General features: G+C 33.2%; 1 protein-coding gene across 3 annotated transcripts in view; it reads left to right on the top strand.

The window, feature by feature from the left end:
- Nucleotides 1-21,909, top strand: part of Mctp (multiple C2 domain and transmembrane region protein) — a 955,910-nt gene that overhangs the window by 362,304 nt on the left and 571,697 nt on the right. The window contains exon 1 of one of the 3 annotated variants that reach the window (XM_081746491.1): nt 21,277-21,619. The exons of 1 other annotated variant lie outside the window; for it this stretch is intronic. In XM_081746491.1, the coding sequence (XP_081602617.1) occupies nt 21,544-21,619 (76 nt within the window). In that variant the 5' untranslated portion in view covers nt 21,277-21,543. Of the gene's footprint in view, nt 1-21,276; nt 21,620-21,909 lie in introns of those variants that run through there. One more of the 3 variants, XR_014129216.1, reaches the window with a different exon arrangement.

Genomic DNA, 21,909 nt, shown 5'->3' with positions numbered 1-21,909 from the left:
GTAAAAAGACATTAAGAACAAATAATAAAGAAATTAGGTCTATCTGATGAATAATAATAAGAAATTATATAAAAAGGAATGAGTTGATCAGTATGGGACTGTATACTTACTTTTGGACCACTCTGTATATAAAAGACCTACACACACGAACACACACAAACACAAACACACAATATATATATATATATATATATATATATATATATATATATATATATATATATATACACCAAGATAAGACCAAAACTATAGACCAACTTGGGTGCACAAATGCTTCCTTTCGGAGTTATAAGCTGCCGAAAACACAAAAAAATGAACTTTAAAGGTCTATAGCTCCAAAACTATGGGGCCTCCCGTAGTCTGGTCAAGACTTCACTTAAAGACTAATCTGTGCGCTATCCAAAAATACATGTTTCAGAACTCTGCGATACTTACACAACAATTTTCAGAGAGGGAGTTTGGCTACGCTCATATAATTTGAAGCACTCATCAACTACCTCTATAAAAATTGTTGCAGAAGTACTGCAAGATTCTGAAACGTTGGTCTATACTTTTTGTCTCATCTTGCTGTCAGGAAACACTTCCTCAACGTGGTCGGTGTAGTTTTGAAACACCCTATATATATATATATATATATATATATATATATATATATATATATATATATATAAACTCATTCGATCACGATCAGCTTGGCATGATGATAGAGTTAGACCTACTATAAATATTAGTTGTCCAACCTTTAGTTCCAGAGTTATGTGCAGTCAAACAAAATTCCATTTATATGTAATTATCCATTTGTGGTGGAATCAGGTACAGTATACTGTATTGTGGTAGACCTTGGACTAATGTGAAATATTATTTTATGCAGGTGTATTGTTCCCCAGATATGTGTGGTGAATTTTCGCGTTATACGAGTATTTTCGAAAACAAAAACCTATATATATACGGAGGCCGCGGTGGCTCAGTGGTAGAGCGTTCACCTCTGGTGCTTGGGGTTCCGGGTTCGATCCCAGCGCCCGCCAAGTGAACTTTGTGGTGGACAAACACCGTGTGCGTGGGTTTTCTCTGGGCTCTCCGGTTTCCTCCCACTTTCTTCATTCCACCATTTCAGCACCGTCTCCTTTAGCCTAACCGGCATAAGCGTGGGACGTCAAACTCAAAGATTTCATATAGATAGATAGATATAGGTATGTAACTCATGTGATACGGATCAAATTGGGCAATCAGACCTTGAGCTACTCACGTATAAGCGTACGAAATGTGATGTACAATCTTTTAAATTTTGCGTCATATTAGCAGTTAAATTTTGCGTCATATTATCGAAAACTAAAACTCATATATATGTAACTCATCCGACAGGAGTCAAACTTGACGTGGTGGTAGAACTTGAGTTACTATAAATGTGTGAAATATTACGTTGTACAGGCCTTCGTTTTTCCAGAAATGTGGTCAATTTCAGAATGCGAAAACCCATAACGGAACTGAACTCATCGGGATGAAACTCGGGATGAATAATGACAGACTTCGGCCTGCTATAAAAAACATGAAAGATATTATGTTGTACAGGCTTTTGGTTGCCGAGTTATGGGCGGTCAAGGTTTGCGTCATATTTTCTAAGACAAAAATCAATACACCGTTGGCATTGTGTTAGATCCTGAACTACTGAGTAAGCATGTAAAACGTTATGTTATACAGACTTTTGGTTCCCGAGTTATGGGCTATCAAACTTTGTGTCATATATTTGTAAACAAAACCCATATACTGAGCTCATCTGATTGGAATCAAACCTGACATGGTTGTAGACCTTAATCTGTTCTATTAGAATGTGAAATATGTGGTGCGAGCTTTGGGTTCCCGAGTTATGCACAATCGAATGTCTAAATATTTTTTTTACGTAATAGAAACACAATAAATCCCGTTTAAATAGCAATTAAAGGTCAGTCTCGTACATAAGAAATCCAATAAAGGTCGTTTTTAAACAATTATGCGTATTTCAATTGCAGTTTAATACATTTTTGGCAGTTTATCACAAGTTATAAATTGTGATTGCATATAACATTATGTCAAATTATTTCTTATTGTGAAACAGTTTGCTCAAAATCTAAAACAATCCGTTTCCAAGGATGTTATAAGGTCATATTTAAAACAGGGGAAAATATGTGAATTAAAACGAGTTATTTTATCCTTATTAGCCGCAAAAACGTGCTCACATTTCTCACCTCGGTATTGTTTCCGTGCATGAGGTTAGAGCATGAACTTTACTTCGACATAAAGAATTTTCTTTCTTTTATTTTTTTATCTAACAGAAAACTTTCTCTAAAGGAGATATCATTGTATAGTTATCCCAGTAAAATAGCTATTTTTAAGTAACTGAAAAAAGAAAACATAGTCAGTATCAGGCATTTTAAACGATAATAAAAGCAATATAGACTAAAGTAGACAAATTAAATTTCTCTAAAATTATAGCAAAGACTTTAAAAGTGAACTTTTGAATGTTAATTTGTATCATATCTTTGACATTAGAAAACATGTATTTTGCTAAACATCTACTCGTACTTACCAGTAATGAATGGCTAATGGGAAGGTTCCGCAGGATTTAGTCGTACTCAAGGGCTCTCATGGTTCTTTTAAGAATTTATTTAATTACGCGAGATGAATGCTATGATATGATGTGATAAATGAACATTTTTTCTGTACTTTTACTTTCCCATCCCATTTCACAGAGATAACTTGATCATTAACTCACAGTCGCAAGTAAAAGTGCATAATATGATGTCCTTTTGATAACCACTCCTCAATTAATGGATAAATTAGTGTATGGTTTTTCGATAATTAGTAAAGCTCTTAGGTCATTTTATAATACTAAAGAAGGTAATTATGCCATTTTGTAATTGATCCATTTCTGAAGAAGCAATCAACAAACAAATATACGCAAAATGTGTATGTTCTTGTTGGCCTATTCTCTGAAAAATTTAATGGAGAAATTCTTAGTGTTCTTGAACTGCTCGTTGTTCTGCTACCAGTACTCTTAATACTACTACTACTACTGTTACAATTATTAGGATTACCTAGTAGGTTTATAAGATTATAATGTTACGACGTCCATTCTTCCAATACTTCACTTCACACGATAACGCTTGAACGAAAGAGAATTTTTGGATTTTTTTATTATTATTATTTTTTACAATAGATAGCCAGAGCGATTATCTGGATTGATTTCATGATTCACTGAAGAGTGGCAATTAAATTGATCTTGGAAACGTATCTGAGTCGTCCAACAATATAATTTCATTGTTTTGAGTAAATTTCTTTTAAACTGAAAAGCGTGACACAAAGGACAAATAGTTTAATCTCGGGGACATCCTCTTGAAAAGAAAAAAGAGAAAAAATGGCTATTCATCCTATAGTTTTCCTTTATCTTTCTCCTCCCTGTTGAAAGGACGATGGGCGAAAAATAGTAAGTCCTGTAAAGGAAAGTGATATCACCAAGAATTGATGGATATCTTTTTATCAACATGACCTGACACACTGACACACCCTATCACCCTTTCAAGTCAACTCAAATGAAAATCTCCTTTACGCATTCCGGAAAGTAAAGGATATCTATCCAGTGTGATGCGTCGTCCAATATATTGTAATTTTGTTCATGTGTGTGTTTTCTTGTATCAGCTTGTGAAATCACCGTCTCACTTCTAAGCAGATGATTGTCAGAGCACAAGGATCAAGCAGAAAAACTTCTTGTTGTTCTTTGTTGATATTCTTCATTGAGTTATCAGTTTCTTTTTCTTTTAGTAGTGCTTCTTTCAAATATTGATCATTTCATTGTGGATCAGTAAAGTGTAGGTGTGTATATGCTATTACATAATTTACTTTGAGATTGTGTGTGTGTGTGTGTGTGTGTGTGTGTGTGTGTGTGTGTGTGTTTATGTGTGTAGATTGTGTGAGAAACTTGTGGGTGTTTTCTTTTCTTTCTGTTTCCTTCTAGGTAGGATCAACTAACATTTGGGTAAATTCCCAATCATGAGAAACATACTCGAAATAATAGTTTGATAAGAACTTAATATATTTTACGCTGCGTTTCTTCCTAGAGTAATCCACTAACTGCAGCCTTTCATATTAAGATATATGAAGTGTATTGCGTGCAGGCAATAATATGGATAATTGTTTTTATTATTATTATTATTATTATTATTATTATTATTATTATTATTATTATTATTATTATTATTATTATTATTATTATTATTATTATTATTATTATTATTGTAACGCTTCTCTCTCTCTTTTTCTCTGTCTCTCTCCCTCTTTTGTTGTTTAATTTAGAATCTTTTGTATTAAACTTAATATCTTTTGTTTTATTTAGTATCTTCCGTGTTATTTAATTTAGTATATCTTCTATTATTTAATTTTATATCTTTTTTTGTTATTTTGATATCTTGTATTATTCAATATAATATTTTTGTGTTATTTAATTAAGTATCCTTGTGATATTGTGTTAAGTGTTAGAATAAGGTAGGAAATGACAGAGAAGAGTGCAATTGGAAGGAGAGTTTGACAAGCATGCTGTCTGGCGCCTACATTATTTAATGTCTATGTAGTGAAAAAGAACCTACAAAATGAAGACGACATTTCAGTAGGAGGTAGGAAAGGTGTGATTAGTTGTCTACGGTTTGCAGATGATATGGCGCTTGTTTGCAGAGTCTAAATCAATAATATGTTAGAAAACTTGAGGAAAGGCTGTGAAGAATATGGAAGCAAAATAAGTGTTAGAAAGACAAAAGCCATGGTGATTGGAAGGAATGGATCAGTGTCAAATTTAGAAATTGTATGGAGAATATAGAATAGGTGATTAACCTTCGAGACCTGGGAAGTATTATTAGTAATGACATGAAGTGTGAATGTGAAATATAAGCAAGTATAGGAATGGCGAAAGAAGCCTTTAGTACAACCATGTGCAACAGGTCGGCCCGCTGGCCGCTTGCGGCTCACTGAACTCTTTCATCCAGCCTGCCTGATCCCTTATTGCTAATGCATTTCTTAAGTAACCTCTTAACATGACTTGAATTTTTTCCTGAATAACTGATGACCACAAAATACAAGGAATTGAAATTTTAAGTTTTCTCAAAAAGCTTTATTTGGAAGAAGTATTTAGGTAAGTATCAGATCGAAATATGTAGGCGCTTTTCAAAAGCCTTAAAAATCGAAATGCTGTTTACACGAACATGATATCTCAAACCGTTTCGGAGATATGTAAAACATGGGTAGATATTTCTATGCTCTCAAAAATGACATTTTTGTGGGACATTTTTATAGTGCTTGTCACTTACTTTTCCTTCTTTAACACCACAGCAACAGCTTCTGGTAGTTGTAGGTACATACACCAGGTTCTCAGAATTACATAATTTTAAGAAGTATTGCAAACTTTACACATGTTTATTATATCTCTGAAACGATTTTAAATACCAAATTACTCTAAATGGAATTTTGATATGTACTTCTATTGAAATCTACGTGATTGAATGTCATAACTATCTAAGCATTGTTTCGAAATAAGAGCTATTTGAAAAAGAACTCAGATTGATCATCTCTGGTAACTCTGTGTCTATTTATTTAAAATACGTCTTATAGTGATCATAGTATGTGACACTAAGAGCTCTATTATTGTTGTTGCAGATATTTCCAGAATCTGTTTGAGAGATGAGATCTGTGATACTGTAGCATTTTTAGTTTGTAACATAGAATAATTAGTGAGATATTGTAAATTTTCTTTTAATATGTACATTTGAATTATGTAATAACTTGGTGTAGTGAAAAATGTAACTTCATGATTGGTTGGTAATATTACTAATCTACTGATATGCAGAGTATGTCAAACAATGTCCCCCTGTCAATCATGCATCGTACAAAGTGTATTTATTTATTACCAATTAGTTCAAAAGTTGCGAAGGCGTTTAGAGATAAATTGTCTATCTACTATGGGCATACTTGTTGCCAATTGTATATACTGTATTATTCCTCATGCCTTATATGGATTTTCCTACCTTTTAACCCGAAGAATTATCCATATATCTGACACGATTTAAGAGAAAAAAGAAAAGAAAAATAGAAATGTATTTCATCGCTGAATGTGTCTCTAAACCTCATAGGGTATCAAGGACTTTATTACTCAATAACTAGTGAACGGAACAGCTTACTTCATACTAGACTTACCGTAAAATATTAAATATTGACCTTTCCCATACAAAGATCTTTGTTTTCAAAACGCGTGGGGTTAATATACTTTCTTTTAGTAACGTAGTTATAAAGGAATAAGGTTTTTTTCTTATTGTCATTAGGTTCTCGAATAGACGCAAAGACGTTGTCATATATTCTGTAAAGATAGATATTGTTTTTCATTCTCACAGTTAATGACATAATATTTACCATTTAAATATCGATCCCCTCATTATTTCTTACATTGCATATTCAGGTCACAGTAGCTCTGTTTGATCGTCCGTCTGGACACTGATGCTTTTAAGTTGATCCTTTGATAGAAGGTGAAATTAGCAATAAAAGTTTAATGGCTCGATGAAAAAACACTTTTATGGTTTCGTGGGAATTCTATATACGGTCCACTTTAGACGCCCTCAAGTGGTATGTAACAATGAAAAAAAAAAGAAAATACTTGTGTTGTGCTGATGCTCTTATCATTGATTCCAAGTTCACCTGACTGGAAAGTTTTTTTTTTTTTTTTAAGAAAGTAGTTATTAGAAAAACTTAATGACTTTATATTTTGTGTAACCGTCGTAATTTCTCATTATTATTTTACAGGTTTTTATGTATAATTAATGTCAATCAAGTATTGCATTTAACATACAATTTTTTTGAGAGTGTAGAAAAGTAAGAAAATATTGTAATGGCGAAAAGTATTCGATTTTATATTTCGTGGAATTTTGTAATCCTCTCTTTTCTTATTTTAGAAAAAGGAGTTCGCGTATATTGATGTTTGTTCATAGAGCTGTTTAATTACTGGTATGAAGTTGAATAGTAAATACTAATTTTATACTTACACAGCAAAAAAAATATGGTGTTAAAAAACTCACTCAATTTTAACATAGGTCAGCATGACTATCATTTTAGTGTAATATTTCAACACCAAGAGTCTAGTGTCGAGGGTAACGCAGATATGTTGCTATGTTACGCATTTTACAGCATCAGTATTGAGCAGTGGGAAAGTAAGATTGCGACGGTATTACAGAAGTACGTGAAATGAACGAAGGAACACAGAAGTAGGAATAACTCCACGATAATCTTTCAATATTTAAGACAATGTGTCGTTAGAAACATCCCAGCTAGCAAATGAGATAATAATATTAACAACTGTTTTTCTTGTCAATGACCAGTGTTGATGCGTGATACTTAAAATGAAGAATTAAGAAAGTAAACACATCGTTCTTTATTGCAGAAATAGTGGTTTATTGTCTTGCTTGGAAGCCAACTTTTTTGCCTTGATATAGGTTGTATTCGAGGTAGAGATCGTTTGTATACATACATATCATTCATTTTTCTGAAGAAAAAATTCACAGAGACCAATTCATTAATGAAGAAAGGTAAAAAAAAATGGAGTTCAACTAGAAAACTAGTACAAATAAATCGTAAATTTATATTTACTGCAGAAACTCTCAGTTCTTATATTTAAATTATTGGTCTTTTAAACTTTGGTTTGTCACATTATATTTTTGTTTAAGATTCACGTTCTTCACTTCATTTTCCCTGAAAAACCAATGATCCTATATGAACCCAACTCATCTGGTCGGGAGGGGGGTTGGTGGTTCAGTGCTAGAGCGCTTGCTTCTGGTGCATGTGGTCCCTGATTCGATCTCCGGCCAAGTAAGCTTGTAGTGGACAATATCGTAATCATGGGTTTCCTTGGGTACTCCTATTTCCTCCCACTTTCCCATTCCACTAATTCTTCCATCATCATTCACTTACTTTAATCATCGTCTCCTTTAGCCTAAGAGACAAAATAGTGAAACATTAAACTCAGAGATTTAATTTCATTTTTTCATCCGATCGTGATCAAATTTAACATGGTGATAGACCTGACCTATTATATCAGTATGGGAAATGTTATATTATGCAGGTTTTCCGTTCCTGGGTGTTGGGTGGTCAAATTTTTGCTTCATAATTTCCAAAACAGAAACACATGCATTCGGGATTATGCTTATCATGGTTAAACTTTTAGAGTGTGTAAAATATTTTGTTGTGCAGGGTTTCGCTTTCGAGGTTATGGACAATCAAGGTTTTTCAATACATTCATTGTATAATAATATTATAATAAAAAGTCGTTTAAATAGGAGTTAAAAGACAGTCTTGAACAGTCTTGGAATAATTAAACGAAGAATATTCTTACAACCATAGTGTTTCACTTATTAAACATTTATGGCATGTTCTTGATCTGTACACATTTTGTTAAGTGATTCTAATTAGGTAAATGAGTTGTGTGGATATATTAAAAGAAAGTTGTTAACTTTACATTTGATAATTGCAAAATTGATAATTATATATATATATATTTTTTTTTTAAAAAAAAAGTATTGGTTTCAGTATTATACTTATAACAATGAATAAAGAAAAAGATTTTTGAGTCTTCCTACAAAACTTTTAGAAACTTAAAAAGTAGTAATTTTAAATATATTTAACTAATGAAAAAAAATACTTGATTCCAAAAGTGTGTAACAAACAGATGAATTTAGAACGTTACACAGTAGATACAGATATTACAGAGTAGACATCTGAGACGAGTAGGACATGCTCACATGGTGTAAACAGAGTTCTGATTGAGAAACCTTTGAACAGACCAGGATAATATAAAGCTGGATCGCAGATAATAGCAATTGAGAATGGATGATTTAACACAGAGTAGGATTATTCGTTAATGTTAGTTGTAACATTGCTACACTATTCAGTATTCCTCCTGAAGCCTCGGTGGCTCAGTGGCAAAGAGTTTACCTCTGGAGCATGAGGTCCTTGGTTTGATCCCAGTCGCGTCAAGTTAGCTTTGTGGTGGACAAAGACCGTGTGCGTGGGGTTTTCTCCGGATTCTCCCGTTTCGTCCCACTTTTTTCATTCCACCATTTCATTCATTTTCATTATCACAGTCTCCTTTAGCCTTGCCGGCATATCGTGGGACGTAAAACTTAAAAGATTTCATTTCAAGATCTTTTTCAGTATTCCCCTTACTAACTCTTGTAAGTCAACTGAAGTTATGTAACACTGCATCATAATGATGTGGTGTTGGTTGCCTACCCGTGAGGGGAAGTCCGAATGTTTCTGGCAAGGGAACATCTTATATTGATAGTAGCATTGCCCAATCAAACAATGTGCACTCGATAGAGGAGTGAAGAAAAGTGAGAAATCCAAAGTTTTACGGGCCGACACCCAGAAACACAGGAGATACAGAAAAAAGAAGTATCTAGAATCATGTGAAGATAGCAATGCAAGAGATACACTGACACAGAAAGAACTTCAAAATGATTAAAGTAATCAAAATGGCATATACACAACAGTATAGTAAGCAAACATTGTACCCACAGACATGCTCAATAACATCATACGTAATGCAGTGTTACCAACTGAGCACAAAATGAAGTTTTGTTGAATGGCACGGAACTAAAATTATAGCATCTAGAAAATCTAATTAGAAGTAGAACCATACCTGTGAAGTCTTGATGTACAGAGTTGCCAACATTTGAGGATAGGCCTACATGAATGACTATATGAATTTTGGATGTAGAAGAGTACATACAGTACACGATTCGAACCGATTGAAACCAAAATATGAGACCACAAACAAAAACGTAATCACTGAAATACAAAAATAACGGACGAAGCACAGTGTTGGAGCATTGTTGCCAAAGGAAAATGTCAGAATAATACCTAATCACAGCACATAATCTGAAATGATCCATGCCTTTGGATGATCAAGTGGTTATGTGCTGTGTTTAAGTATTATTCTGATATTTTCCTTTGGCAACAATGCTGTATGTTCAAAGTTATTACATGGAGATTGATCTTATTCTATTTTGCTCCCTTATTTTTGATAACTGCAACCTCAAACAATGGGGGTTATTGCCGCAAGTTGAACGAAAGCAGATACAAATTTCATTACAATCAGAAAGTTTTACAAGAGTTATCGTGAAATAGACTAACGCACAAGCACACAAATTCCGATCGTATCAAATGGTAGAAACTTCGCTACGCTCACTTTAATTAAGCAAAACAACAGTAATCCTCTGAGAAAAATATTCTGTAGAAAATTTCAAGATCGCGTAGGTCCAGGTTAGTATTTTTTTTCTTCTGTGGAGCAGTGTATTTTTATTCAGCCTGAAAAAGAACTATGTAACCTACGAATCGATGTGAACCGAACTCAGAAACTATTCCTTGTGCTGCCCTATTTATAAAACTTGTAGTGTATTGATTAAGTTGTCACTCTGAGATATTTAAAACTGAAAAATCTTATTATGATCCACAGGCAGTTCTAATACAGATTCGATTTTATGTTGTTACTTTGGTTGAATCCACAAAATGTGTTTTGGCTGAATCCACTTAGCCTTTTTTTTATCGGATTTCAATCAGTAGAGAAGCATTGGCATATAATATAAAAGAAGACTGAATGTTCACACAAAATCTTGTTACGATAATCCTCTAGATATCTTGTAATATCAGCAGAAAAAATTGTTTCCTTTTAAAGCATGATTTGTTGTTCTCTAATATTACATGGAACAATATTAAGGATTACAGTATAGAAAGATCAGCGTAATTGATTTAAGTAATTCTGTGCATGATGTTGTCTTAGGGGAAGATATATTTTTTAACGTTTCCCTATATCACTTGTTTTCAATTACTTCAGAGTTGCGGATCATTTTTTTTTATTATTATTTTTAAAGCAAAGTACTGACCCAATACCTCTAAAGTTTGGTACCTGGATAATAACAGTAGTTCAAAAGTACGTGCAATATGAATAAAAATTGAATTACAAACCTTTATTTATGTTATAAGCATAAAACATACAGTACATAGGCCTACATACAGTGATCCATGGCATTAGCTGTGTCTTTTATAAATCATGAAATGTGAATAATACCACGGACACTTTAAATTCATTCCATGGACCACTAGTTGAGAAAAACTGTCGTATATCACTCAATGCGTTTGCCTTCTCACACTGAAATTCGTAATATTTAAAGAAAATGTGTGCAATCTACCCCCCTATATTTTTATTCTTTATTCTTAATTTATTTTAATTTAGGATTATACTATCTTCTGTTCCCAATTATTTTATTTTTGATTATTCCATTTCTGTTCTTGTTTATTTTTATTTGCCATTCTGTTTGTTTTCATCTATTTCAATTTAGATAGTTTTCGTTGTTATTATTTTTCTCTTATTTATTTCAATGTCCCATTGTTTATGTTACTGTTTCACTCTCCTTCTTTACTATAACTTCTGTTTGCACATTTTTTGTTCTGTATCTTGTTCTTGCTTATTTTAATTTCCGATTATTTTCTTTATTATTCTTCTCGTGAAAGTGAAACATTCTCTAAGCTCTTCTTTCTTAGTATGAATTGCAATTGTTCCTATTTATGTTTACTTGTGTTTGCTCTTTTCTGTTCTTACTTAGTATATATTTGTTCTGTGTTCTCTCTCCCTTTATAGTGAAAGCTTACTGATGATGAATCACGTGATTGACAGGTTAACCGTGTGAAAATGCACGACACCTATGTGTGTATGTAGCTCTTTTTTAATGTAATTTCTCTCACTGAATCCTTTTTCATGTCGTGCCATTTTGATTGCTTGTCTGTTACAAAATCCGTTTCCTATATTCACAAGAAAGGTTAAGTTTAAACACCGACAGATTCACTCTATTCGACTCTATATGAGAGTGTAATATGTAGTATTACATCTATTATGTTGCATTCTGAAGTTACCGTCGACTTTATATGTCCAATAAAATGCAGGTTCAAGTGACCGAGGGTGTAAATACGCCAGAAAAGGAATGGAACAATAATGATCTTTCATGCTATAATTCAATTACTACTCCAGATTTGTAATACACTAGAACCTTGATATTGAGTGAGACCGAAGCTACAATCGGATTTTAAGGGAACGGATGCAAGAGCTTGAGTTTTATATGTATAATTTTACAACGGCATATGTATTCATGCTCTTTTCCATTTTACTTTGGCTCAGTGGTAAAGCGCTTACCTCTGGTGCGTTAGGTTATTGCTTCGATCTCCGGCCAAGTAAGTTTATGTTGTACAACACATATTCTGAGCCGTGTGTTTTCTCGTGGTATTCCCGTTTCCTACAACATTTTCATTCCATTAATTATTCCATCATCATTCACTTACTATAATTATTAGTTTCCTTTTGCATAAGTAACATAACTGTGGGATTAAACTAAAGATTTCACTTCATTTTCTTTTTCATTTTCAGAAATAGAAGCTCCCGGCCATAAGTCTAATATTACTGGATGCAATTGAAGCGTTCATGCATCTACAAATGCACATCTTTTAAATTTTTAATGAGATTTGTTTACCAAAACTCTTTTATATATTTATTGTGCCCATGTGTTCGTCCGGGAGACAAAAATATCCATAACTAGTAGATGCTTCACCACATATTTTTGCAGGACATACACAATCAAAGTTAGGAATCGAGTTGATTGATGGTTGTTCAAACGAAAAGTGGTAGAAATCAACCATGTTCACTTTTACATTGATCACTACAACACAATACAAATTGTAATAGGTATTGAGAAGTGGTTTTCTGAAATCGATTAAGAGTCCCAGAACCAGAAATGAATCTACTCCATCTTCAATGTTGATCTTCATAGAGCAAAATCGATCAGAGATAGCAAGAAGCTGCTTTCTGTAATCGATTTAACGTCTAAAGAATAGATATTATCCTCCCATTTAACATTCTTTCAGACCACACGAGCCAGAAATCAAACTGTTTTCTGCAATCAATTAAGAAACTTAATATTCCATCTCCATTTTAATCTCTCTACTAAACCAGAAGTGATAGAAGTGTACGACCACACCCAGTTTATATATATATCACACCATATGAATCAAATTTTTTCACGTCATGTTCACATGACACTGCTACTTATTTCTGTATCAATTCTTGAGAAATGCATCAATATAGTCTTGTACTGAAGACCAAACTTTTATTTTTACAAAACATTAGCACTCCAAAAATATTTTTAAGCTAAAGGATGGGGGGATGCAACCTTGCAACCTATGACAGCAACCGCGCTTGATTAATAACCAAGAAAAAAAACAGTAAGCATAATAAAGTCAAGTAATGAATAATATTTCTCATCTTTAAATCTGTTTTATCAATTGTGTAACTTATTTTATATTCTATATATATATATGATAATTCAGTAGGTAGAAATAATATTGCTCAGAAATGTCCACGTCAACCACAAGAACATATGCTGATGAAAGATAGCGTAAAAGAAGATAATGTAAAATGTGAACCGAAGAGAATGAAACAAAAATTTCTTTAAACAAACAAAAATTTAATTAGTATACGTGTTGGTATACGTGTAGTAAAGATAAACAAGGTATTTTCCATTTTCCAATACAAAGTGTTCGTTCCTATCTACATTTTAAATCAATATTTGCATTAAAAAATGTTTTAATGTTCAGGGTACATTATATAAAACAAACCTAAGTTGTGAAATAAATAGAATATTTAACATATACGTTACATTAGTTTAGTAATATTGTATTTGCGTGACTTTGATGCAATGATGTTTATCTTACTTGACCATATTTACGCAGCGATAATGTCATTTATTAAAATGAGAGTAGTAGGCATGTATAGAAACATCAGAACACGTTATCAACAATGTTTTCTTACAATACACAAGGGAAATTAGGTGTTGAAGTTTCAGAGAAAATAAAGTTAAAATGATCAAATTAAGATAGTGTAACAACATTTGAACGTTAAATATGAGACAAGAAGTGTGATGGAAAAGATATTTCACTTTCTACCTAGAAACCTAGTCTTCCCTATTCCAAATGGTGTAGTTATAACCATCACGTTCCTTCATGTTTTTTTTTTTTTTTTAACTGAAATAATGTAAATTGAAATCATAAATCGTCTAAAATTATTGGGTATATATGTTTCATGAAAAACATTCTATGCGTTATTGAATTGTAGTTGGAATTTGTTGGTCAATACAAATATCATTGAATAATCAATATAGAATATCATCATCATCAAAATTTTCTGCTATCAGTGGTAAACCACTTGTAACAGCTGAGAAGTTTCCGCGCTCCGCGGTCTCTAGCTAACCTCCTCGTCATCACGTATATTTTTTTCTGTTTTGATACCTTTCATCAACTGTAGCTCCTTCACCCTCTCTCTGCTTTCCTACTACTATATCCTGTAGCACGTTCCTCATTATAGTTCCTTCTCATCCAATGTCCCAACCAGTTTCTCCTTCTCTTTTCAATTACATCTAACATTATTATTTTGTCCTCAAGCATTTCTAACATCCTCTTATTCGTTTTCTGCTCGACCCAGTTAATTCTCTTGATTCTTCTCCACACACACACATTTAGAAAAGCTTAACCAGATGTGTAGATTCTACAATATTATATACTACGAGATTCTACAGTATTTTTCCAGTATTCGTATATACATACTAAATATATGTATATGTGTACACGAAAAAAAATGTCTAATATATCATCTTGGCATGTGCCTACCAAGTAATAGATCTAATCAAGGTGAACAAAATTACACGCTTGAAGGCAGAGGTAAAAGTGAGGGGGAACGCGGGAGGACGCTATACCCCGACCTCGACAAAATATGTACAGCATTCCCCAGTTACTAAAAGATTACAATGGGCAAAGATAGGGAGGGGAATGGTGTGACGTCATGCCGCTACCTACCGTCCCCCCTACCTTTTCAGATCCACTTCTACCCTGCTTGAAGGTAATTTTCGAGAAAAACGATAAAAAATACTATTTTTCTTTCATAACATGAAAATTGATGCAATGTAAGTGCCGCGTAGATTAAAACGAAACTATCAATAAAACATTCTCATCAAGTCTTTCATTACAAGCTATTTGCAAGACACTTACAAGACACTTGTAAGACAACAGTACATATTATCATAAGTGAGATATAAACTTTTATCTAACATTTAAATTTTAATTTTTCCTAATTATGTAATGCAGTGGTTCCCAACCTTTTCAACTGACGGTACACTTTACTGAACGCCCAGGCCCGTATCCAGGGGGTCCGGCCCCCCTAAATTTTTACTGCCTCCCTAAAATTTTCACGGTAGGCTTCCAAATGAACTATAATATGGTGATATACTATAATTGGTTGGATCGCCCTCCGTAACTTCAGCCGCCCCCCCCCCTACATTTTTGGGCTGGCTACCGGCCTGTCAATGCCTACCGGCTTGGCTCATTTTTACATTAATAATTATGCAGCTTACGGTTGTGTAAGCCTATAAGTTTCTATAAAACAGTAATTATATGTAGTACTGAGGATTTTTCTGCCGCTAGAAGTGTTGATTGATACATTAATTTAATTTAATTTTAACCAATTATTATTAAATACTTCTTCATTTTTAAATTTTAAAACTTGGCGAGTCACCCAATGAGATTGCGCGACGTACCACAGTGTTAAGAAATACGTGTTAAAAACCACTGATGCGATACATACCCTGTACGTAAACATCATTTGAATCACGAGACACCCATTAATGTGTTATAAATATCAGTAAAACACTTAGTACTTTACGAAACAATTCAAATTAAAAGTTTTCGAAAATTGTGCTCATATATCGGTACTTGAAACTAGTAATAATCATAGTAAGATTGAATTTGAATCGACCAAAAAAAAAAAAAAAAACAGGATTTACTGACGAGATTTTATTACAATCACATTGAACATTCCAGTTTCGTTAAGTTATAGAGTGAGTTAATGTAGACTTACCACAATCTAGAAATTAATAGATTTCTTTTGAGCACAATAGTAAGCTTCCATATATGTATTTCTGGTCCCTCTTCAAACATTTTAGGCCAATTTCTTATAGTTTCTATGCTGAAAAAAGTCATTAAGCTTCAGTCAAGTGTTTCTGATGCATTTGAGAATTTGCATCTTCAGTCTGCAATACCAAAATTTGTTGTAAGATAAATCTGTAGTAATACAGAATACGAAGAATAAATATCTTTAATTAATAGTACTTTGTGTTTTTAACCCATATAAGTCCCCCCGGGTCGAAAACAACCCACTTACGTATTTTGTTATTGCTAAAGCTTATATATCCTCCCCGGGTCGTTTTCGATCCAGTATCGTAATTAGCCAATGGAATATCTGTAAAAAGAAATGACACTAAATTCACCAAGAATAGGACAAAAACTATTTGTTTTCCAAAATAAATCAAAATACAAAACAAAAAGATAAGTGCGTGTATAGATTAATTAAAGATATTGATTAATAGAGCACTTGATATAACTTTCAAATAATTTCGATAAAATACTGACAATTTATATTTTCACATTACAAGACTGGAAAATAAGTGCTTTCAACCTGACTTCTTAGCAAGTCAACGACCTACCAACATTCATTCTTCTTCCACATTATGTTGTTTTGTATTTGCAAAAGCAAAATTGTAGGAGACTCGGTTTCGATTCCTACTGAGAACTCATGTGGTTCGGATCCCAAACTAAGCTCTAGGTCCACGTCTCATATAGCCTCGCTGCTTTCGCAGTGTAAAATTTATTTTATTAAATTGAACCTCACTGACATGGTAATACGAAGAAACTATACACGGGCGTGTATATAAAAGATGTAAATATATGTATGAATCACCTGAAAGATTTTATTGCAAAAAGTAGTACTATAAATAAGAAAATACTGCAGATGAAAAGTTATTTTTTCACGTTATTCATAATCATAGTTTACTTTTTTAGTATGAATTGAATTTCACTGAGTCAATATTTTCTATAAAATTCAAGATATTAAAAGCTCTCCTACTGGGTTAGTGGGTAGCACGCGCTTTCTGTACTGGGTTTGATTCCCAATGGGGAAACATTGAATGAGTTACGGTGATTCGGATTCTATCTTAAACTGTAGGTGCATGTCTATAGAATTGGTGCTGAAAATGAGCGCTAAATTTCAACAAACAAATAAAAAAAATCAAAATATGGAAACCTGCGTAACATTTTTGCAGTATTCTGTAGTGTTCTTCTCTTACCAGGTTCAGAATGCATGTCCCTTTTGTAGTAGCTTTGTATATTTCTAGTACTTTGTATTATATAGTCTAGTATTTCCTCAGCGCCTAACTGTAACAGAAGTTAAAAGAAAATCAAATTATTGTATATCCTGTGATTTGTGGCCCTTTTGTTAATTATTTTCAAGCAGATTACCTTGTCGCTGGATAGGACATATGAGTGGCTTGGGCGAATATAATGGTATGTCACATTTTCTAACTTTCGATTGTACTCCAAAAGAAAATCGACCACCCATGTAATTCAATACAGTGGCATACCAAACAAGCTTTCCCTTCCTTCTGCACATTCATTTCTGAAATACAGCTACCTACATACGCTTCTATGATTCGATCACAATCCACTCCACCTAATAACTCAGTTTCACCCTTAATGGTGCTTGGTGCTCTCATATGTATATTCACTTCGTGCGTTTGGAATTAATGTTTTTGCAAGATATAAGCAGGTAAAATTAAAGGCAATCTAGAAGGCTGAAGTGGATATGCTTTTACTTAGGTGACCTTTCACCATCATCTGTCCACAAGCATTTTTAATGGTAAATTTCCACAATATCAGCGTGGTCTCATAATAAAAATTAAAGCTGATTGGAAAACATTGGACTATTTGATCGAATAATTACAGCACAAAAGAAGAGAAAAACAGGAATTCCGCGGCTATATTCATAACACATGCTCTCTACAAAACTCATGCAGCATGAAATGGATCATGCGGCTCTGCCGGATTCCGCCAATATAATTATCCAAATAAAATTTACATTCCACTCATAATTAAAATACTGTAAGTAATGGTAACATAATTGAAATGACATAAAAATTAATTAATAGGAAGAAAAATAAATAGATTTATACGAGGAAAAAAGATGTAATACACTACTAAACTAAAAAAAAAAAAAAGCTTTGCTGAAGGTGGCTAGTTCGAACTTTCTTATGGATCACTTTCAGGTGACATTGAAACGGTGGCCGCATATATATTACTTCAGCTTTTCTCATTAAAGCTAGACGAGCAGTTTTCTCTTTGTCTTCCAAGAGTACCTCCTCATTCACTACACCCGAAATGGATTTCCTAATAAGAACTTGGTTTCACTGTTTTTTGTCTTCTCTGTCCTTGCAGAGAATAAATTTTAGTCTTCACCGTCCCAAGTTTTAATTTCATTTTTGCACATTGCTTTTAATTCTCAAGGATGCTTTCAATTAAATTAAACTATTTGTTTGTAAACACTTTTTTCCTTTTTAGTTTAAAAAAGTTCCAAATAGTGGATACTCAATTAAGAGAGAATGGGAAAATATAAAAATGAGATATTAAATCAGAAAAATGAGATTATATGGCATGTTTGATGGACACGAATATCAAATACACTTTTGGTTATTTTATACTATTTATTTTTTAATATATCACTTTTGGTTATTTTGTACTATTTATTTTTTAATATATCACTTTTGGTTATTTTGTACTATTTATTTTTTAATATATCTACCTGAGATTCCTTCCAGACTTAAAAGCATCCATGTCCAGATGTAAATAATACACTTTTCCATACACTTTAGCGTAAAATACAAACTTCATCTCTCTCTTCCTTACAACTTTGTTAGATGAATTTAATACTTTGTGCTCTGAACGATCCGTATATGTATAATCACTACAGGAATTGTATATTTTTTTTTCTAAAATTGGCCGTCGTGACAATTAGCAGATGGGTATTTTGCAGTAACTACTAAGTAAGTCAGGGTTTACCTCCATGTAAAGTTTGGACTAAGTTTAAGATCCGTAGATGGCGTATAATTGTCTACTATCCCTGAGATAAATTTTTAATGGAAAATTACCATGTAGGACTAGAAGAGTTGCAATTATAGTTCAGAATGTTCAGAACATTCGCCACATAGAATATGAAAAATTATTAAAATACTTCAATTTAGAGTCAGCGTTCTGTACTTACGTAAGGATCACATTTAATCCAAATTATAAAACTACGGTAGAAGAGTGTCCATTTTCTGCATGGAAATTCATTTTTTTATTTTTAAAAAAATGTTATAAGTTCGATTTTACTGGAGTTACGTAAATTCTCACCCTTCATTTCCTTCCTTGTTCGATTCCTAACAGGAGCTCATGTAGTTCGGATTCCACGTTAATCAGTAGGTCCCGTCTCATATAGCCTCGTTGCTGAAAGGGACGTTAAACTCAAAATCAACTCAACTTCATTTCCTCCCTTATGGATCAATTCTCGCAGAACTCCATCTTATCCTCAGCCTAGATAACATGGAGAATATTTGTACAAAATTTCAAAGTTCTACGCGTAATAGTCTTGAAGATCTGAAGCACAGCAACAAATCTTTTATGGTCACTCTTTCCTTCTTTAAAAGTTGTTTCGCAAAATTCCAACTTACCTGCAGCCTAGGGTATAAGACTATTATTTCTTAAAAAAAAAAAAAAAAAAAAAAACTTTCAGAACTCAACTCGTAGTACTAGTAGTTTCGGAGATCTGGAGAACGCTAGAAAAAGTGTCAAGCCCTCTTTCTCCTCTTTTGGATACAAATATCGACACTCCCGTTTTGTCTGCAAACAGGGCTACAAGGATATTGTTTCTCTAAAATTTCAAGGTTGTACTCCTAATAGGTTCAGATGTCTAGTATTGACTGAATCAGCTAATGAGTTAGTAAATTTTCTCTTATAGATCTAAAAAAAAAATTGAATCAAGATCTTTCTGTCATCATTCAATTTTATTATTATTAGCAAGAAGCATTGCATCCATCATATTTTTCGTATTTGAAGGAAATAAAAGATTTCAAAGTTCATTAAGGTAATGTACTTAGGTACATTGGGCGAAACGATATATAAATATTTTTTCGAATTTTTCGATCTTTCCGGGAAAAATATGAAAACACTTTTTTCCGTTTCTCAAAATTTTCGGAAATTTTACATTGAATAGAGAGAGATCTTTGCGTAAACATGTCTTTTTATGGTAGGCCTATATATTCCATTATACTTCATATAAACCTTGTAATGAATAAATATTCAGCAAATAACTCTTTTGTAGGTATTTGTTGTCACAGATTCGATTTCAGATTATGTTCAAAATAATTATTTTTCATAATTTTCTTTATCTTATGGGTAAAAATCTTTCATTTACTTATGCCTCTGTTGTTGGTCTTTCAGGCTCTTTCCTTCCACAGTTGGGAAATGGTTGACCTAAGTTAAACCAAATTTGTCATTTATATTAATAAAATAAATTTAGAGAAACATTACGAAAAACGTGGTGTGACGCGGGGAAGATTTTCACGTGAACATTTTTCCTTATTTGGTGTACACATTCTATTCCGCTTTATATAAATGTTAGAATGAGTATTTAGAAAAGAATTTTTTCGTGGCTTATATGGTTAGCATATGCAATTCCGAATTCGATTCCCGGTGGGAGTTTACGTTTTATACAGCCTCGGTATTGAAAAGGACGTTAAACTTGAATTGAAATGGCCTGTCAGCTGGTTTAGTGACTAGCATGTGTGTCTTTGGTTCATGTTGGCCCGGATTAGATTCCCACTGAGAGAGGACAAAAATTTAATTTCAAAAACATTCACTTTCACTAATCATCCGTATTCTTAAACCTATTGGTCATAATCCTGGGATGTTAAACTAAAAAGTTTCATTCCATTACAATTCAATCAACCAATATTTAGCAAAAGTTTGACAATTATCCTTGTTGTAATTGGTGAAAAATCACATGTATTTAGATATATTTTCGTGGCTCTCATATGGAAACCCTGCTCTTGACTCGTTAAGCTAAACAACAAGTGTTGTATTAATAACGCTGCTACTGCTGGTTGTAAATATAGAGAGTATGCACCACTCGCTGAGGAGTGATGAATTGAAAAGCCGTTTGAGTTCCGCTTTTCGAAGACAGTAGAATTCGATGAGCAGACAAGGCGACGTCGTCTCAAACTATGATGACGATTACAGGATTACGTAATGGCGAAAAGCAGGGAAACCTACAGAAAGCATATAAACACAGTGTTTATTTGTACGGGCTCCCCAGGGCTGGTTTTAGCTTGTACACTCTCCGTAGCACCAGTGCCAAGGTTACGTGCGATCTCATTCCGAGCGCGAACAACATGAAGTTACGGGGACGGTCGGCTAAATGTGCATCTGCATAGTTCGGTGGTGCTGTGGCGCAGGTGGTTTTTCTTTTCGTGGTGTTGAAAAAGCTGTGAAATTAGCTGAATTTTTCATGTCGTTTTCATCGTTATGGCGGGACATCTTAAAACACGGCTTATTATTGACTATTGGAAGAGCATTGGAATGCGGCACAGCGCGAGTGACGGTAAGGAACGTCCTAAAAATGTTCCCTTTACTTTTTTCTCCTGTTGATTTGTTTTAATTCTGTCACTGATAGTTTACAGCGTTTCTAGAACCACTTTGCTGAATTTTTAAAATATTTTAATATTATTTTGAATGTTCATTGTTAACAAAATATTTTAGTAGCTAATTTCTCTCATTATTTCTTTGAAACAGTTTAATATGAAATTAATTTCCAGGATGAGATTGAATCTTATATTATACCGCAAATGTTCTACTTTACTTTGCTACGAATGTATTTTGACAGAGAAGCAA

The sequence above is a fragment of the Thermobia domestica genome, chromosome 2 (assembly GCF_964235325.1).
Source record: "Thermobia domestica chromosome 2, izTheDome1.hap1.1, whole genome shotgun sequence".
In the NCBI taxonomy this organism is placed as follows: Eukaryota; Metazoa; Arthropoda; class Insecta; order Zygentoma; family Lepismatidae; genus Thermobia; species Thermobia domestica.
This window is presented reverse-complemented; position numbering and strand designations above follow the sequence as displayed.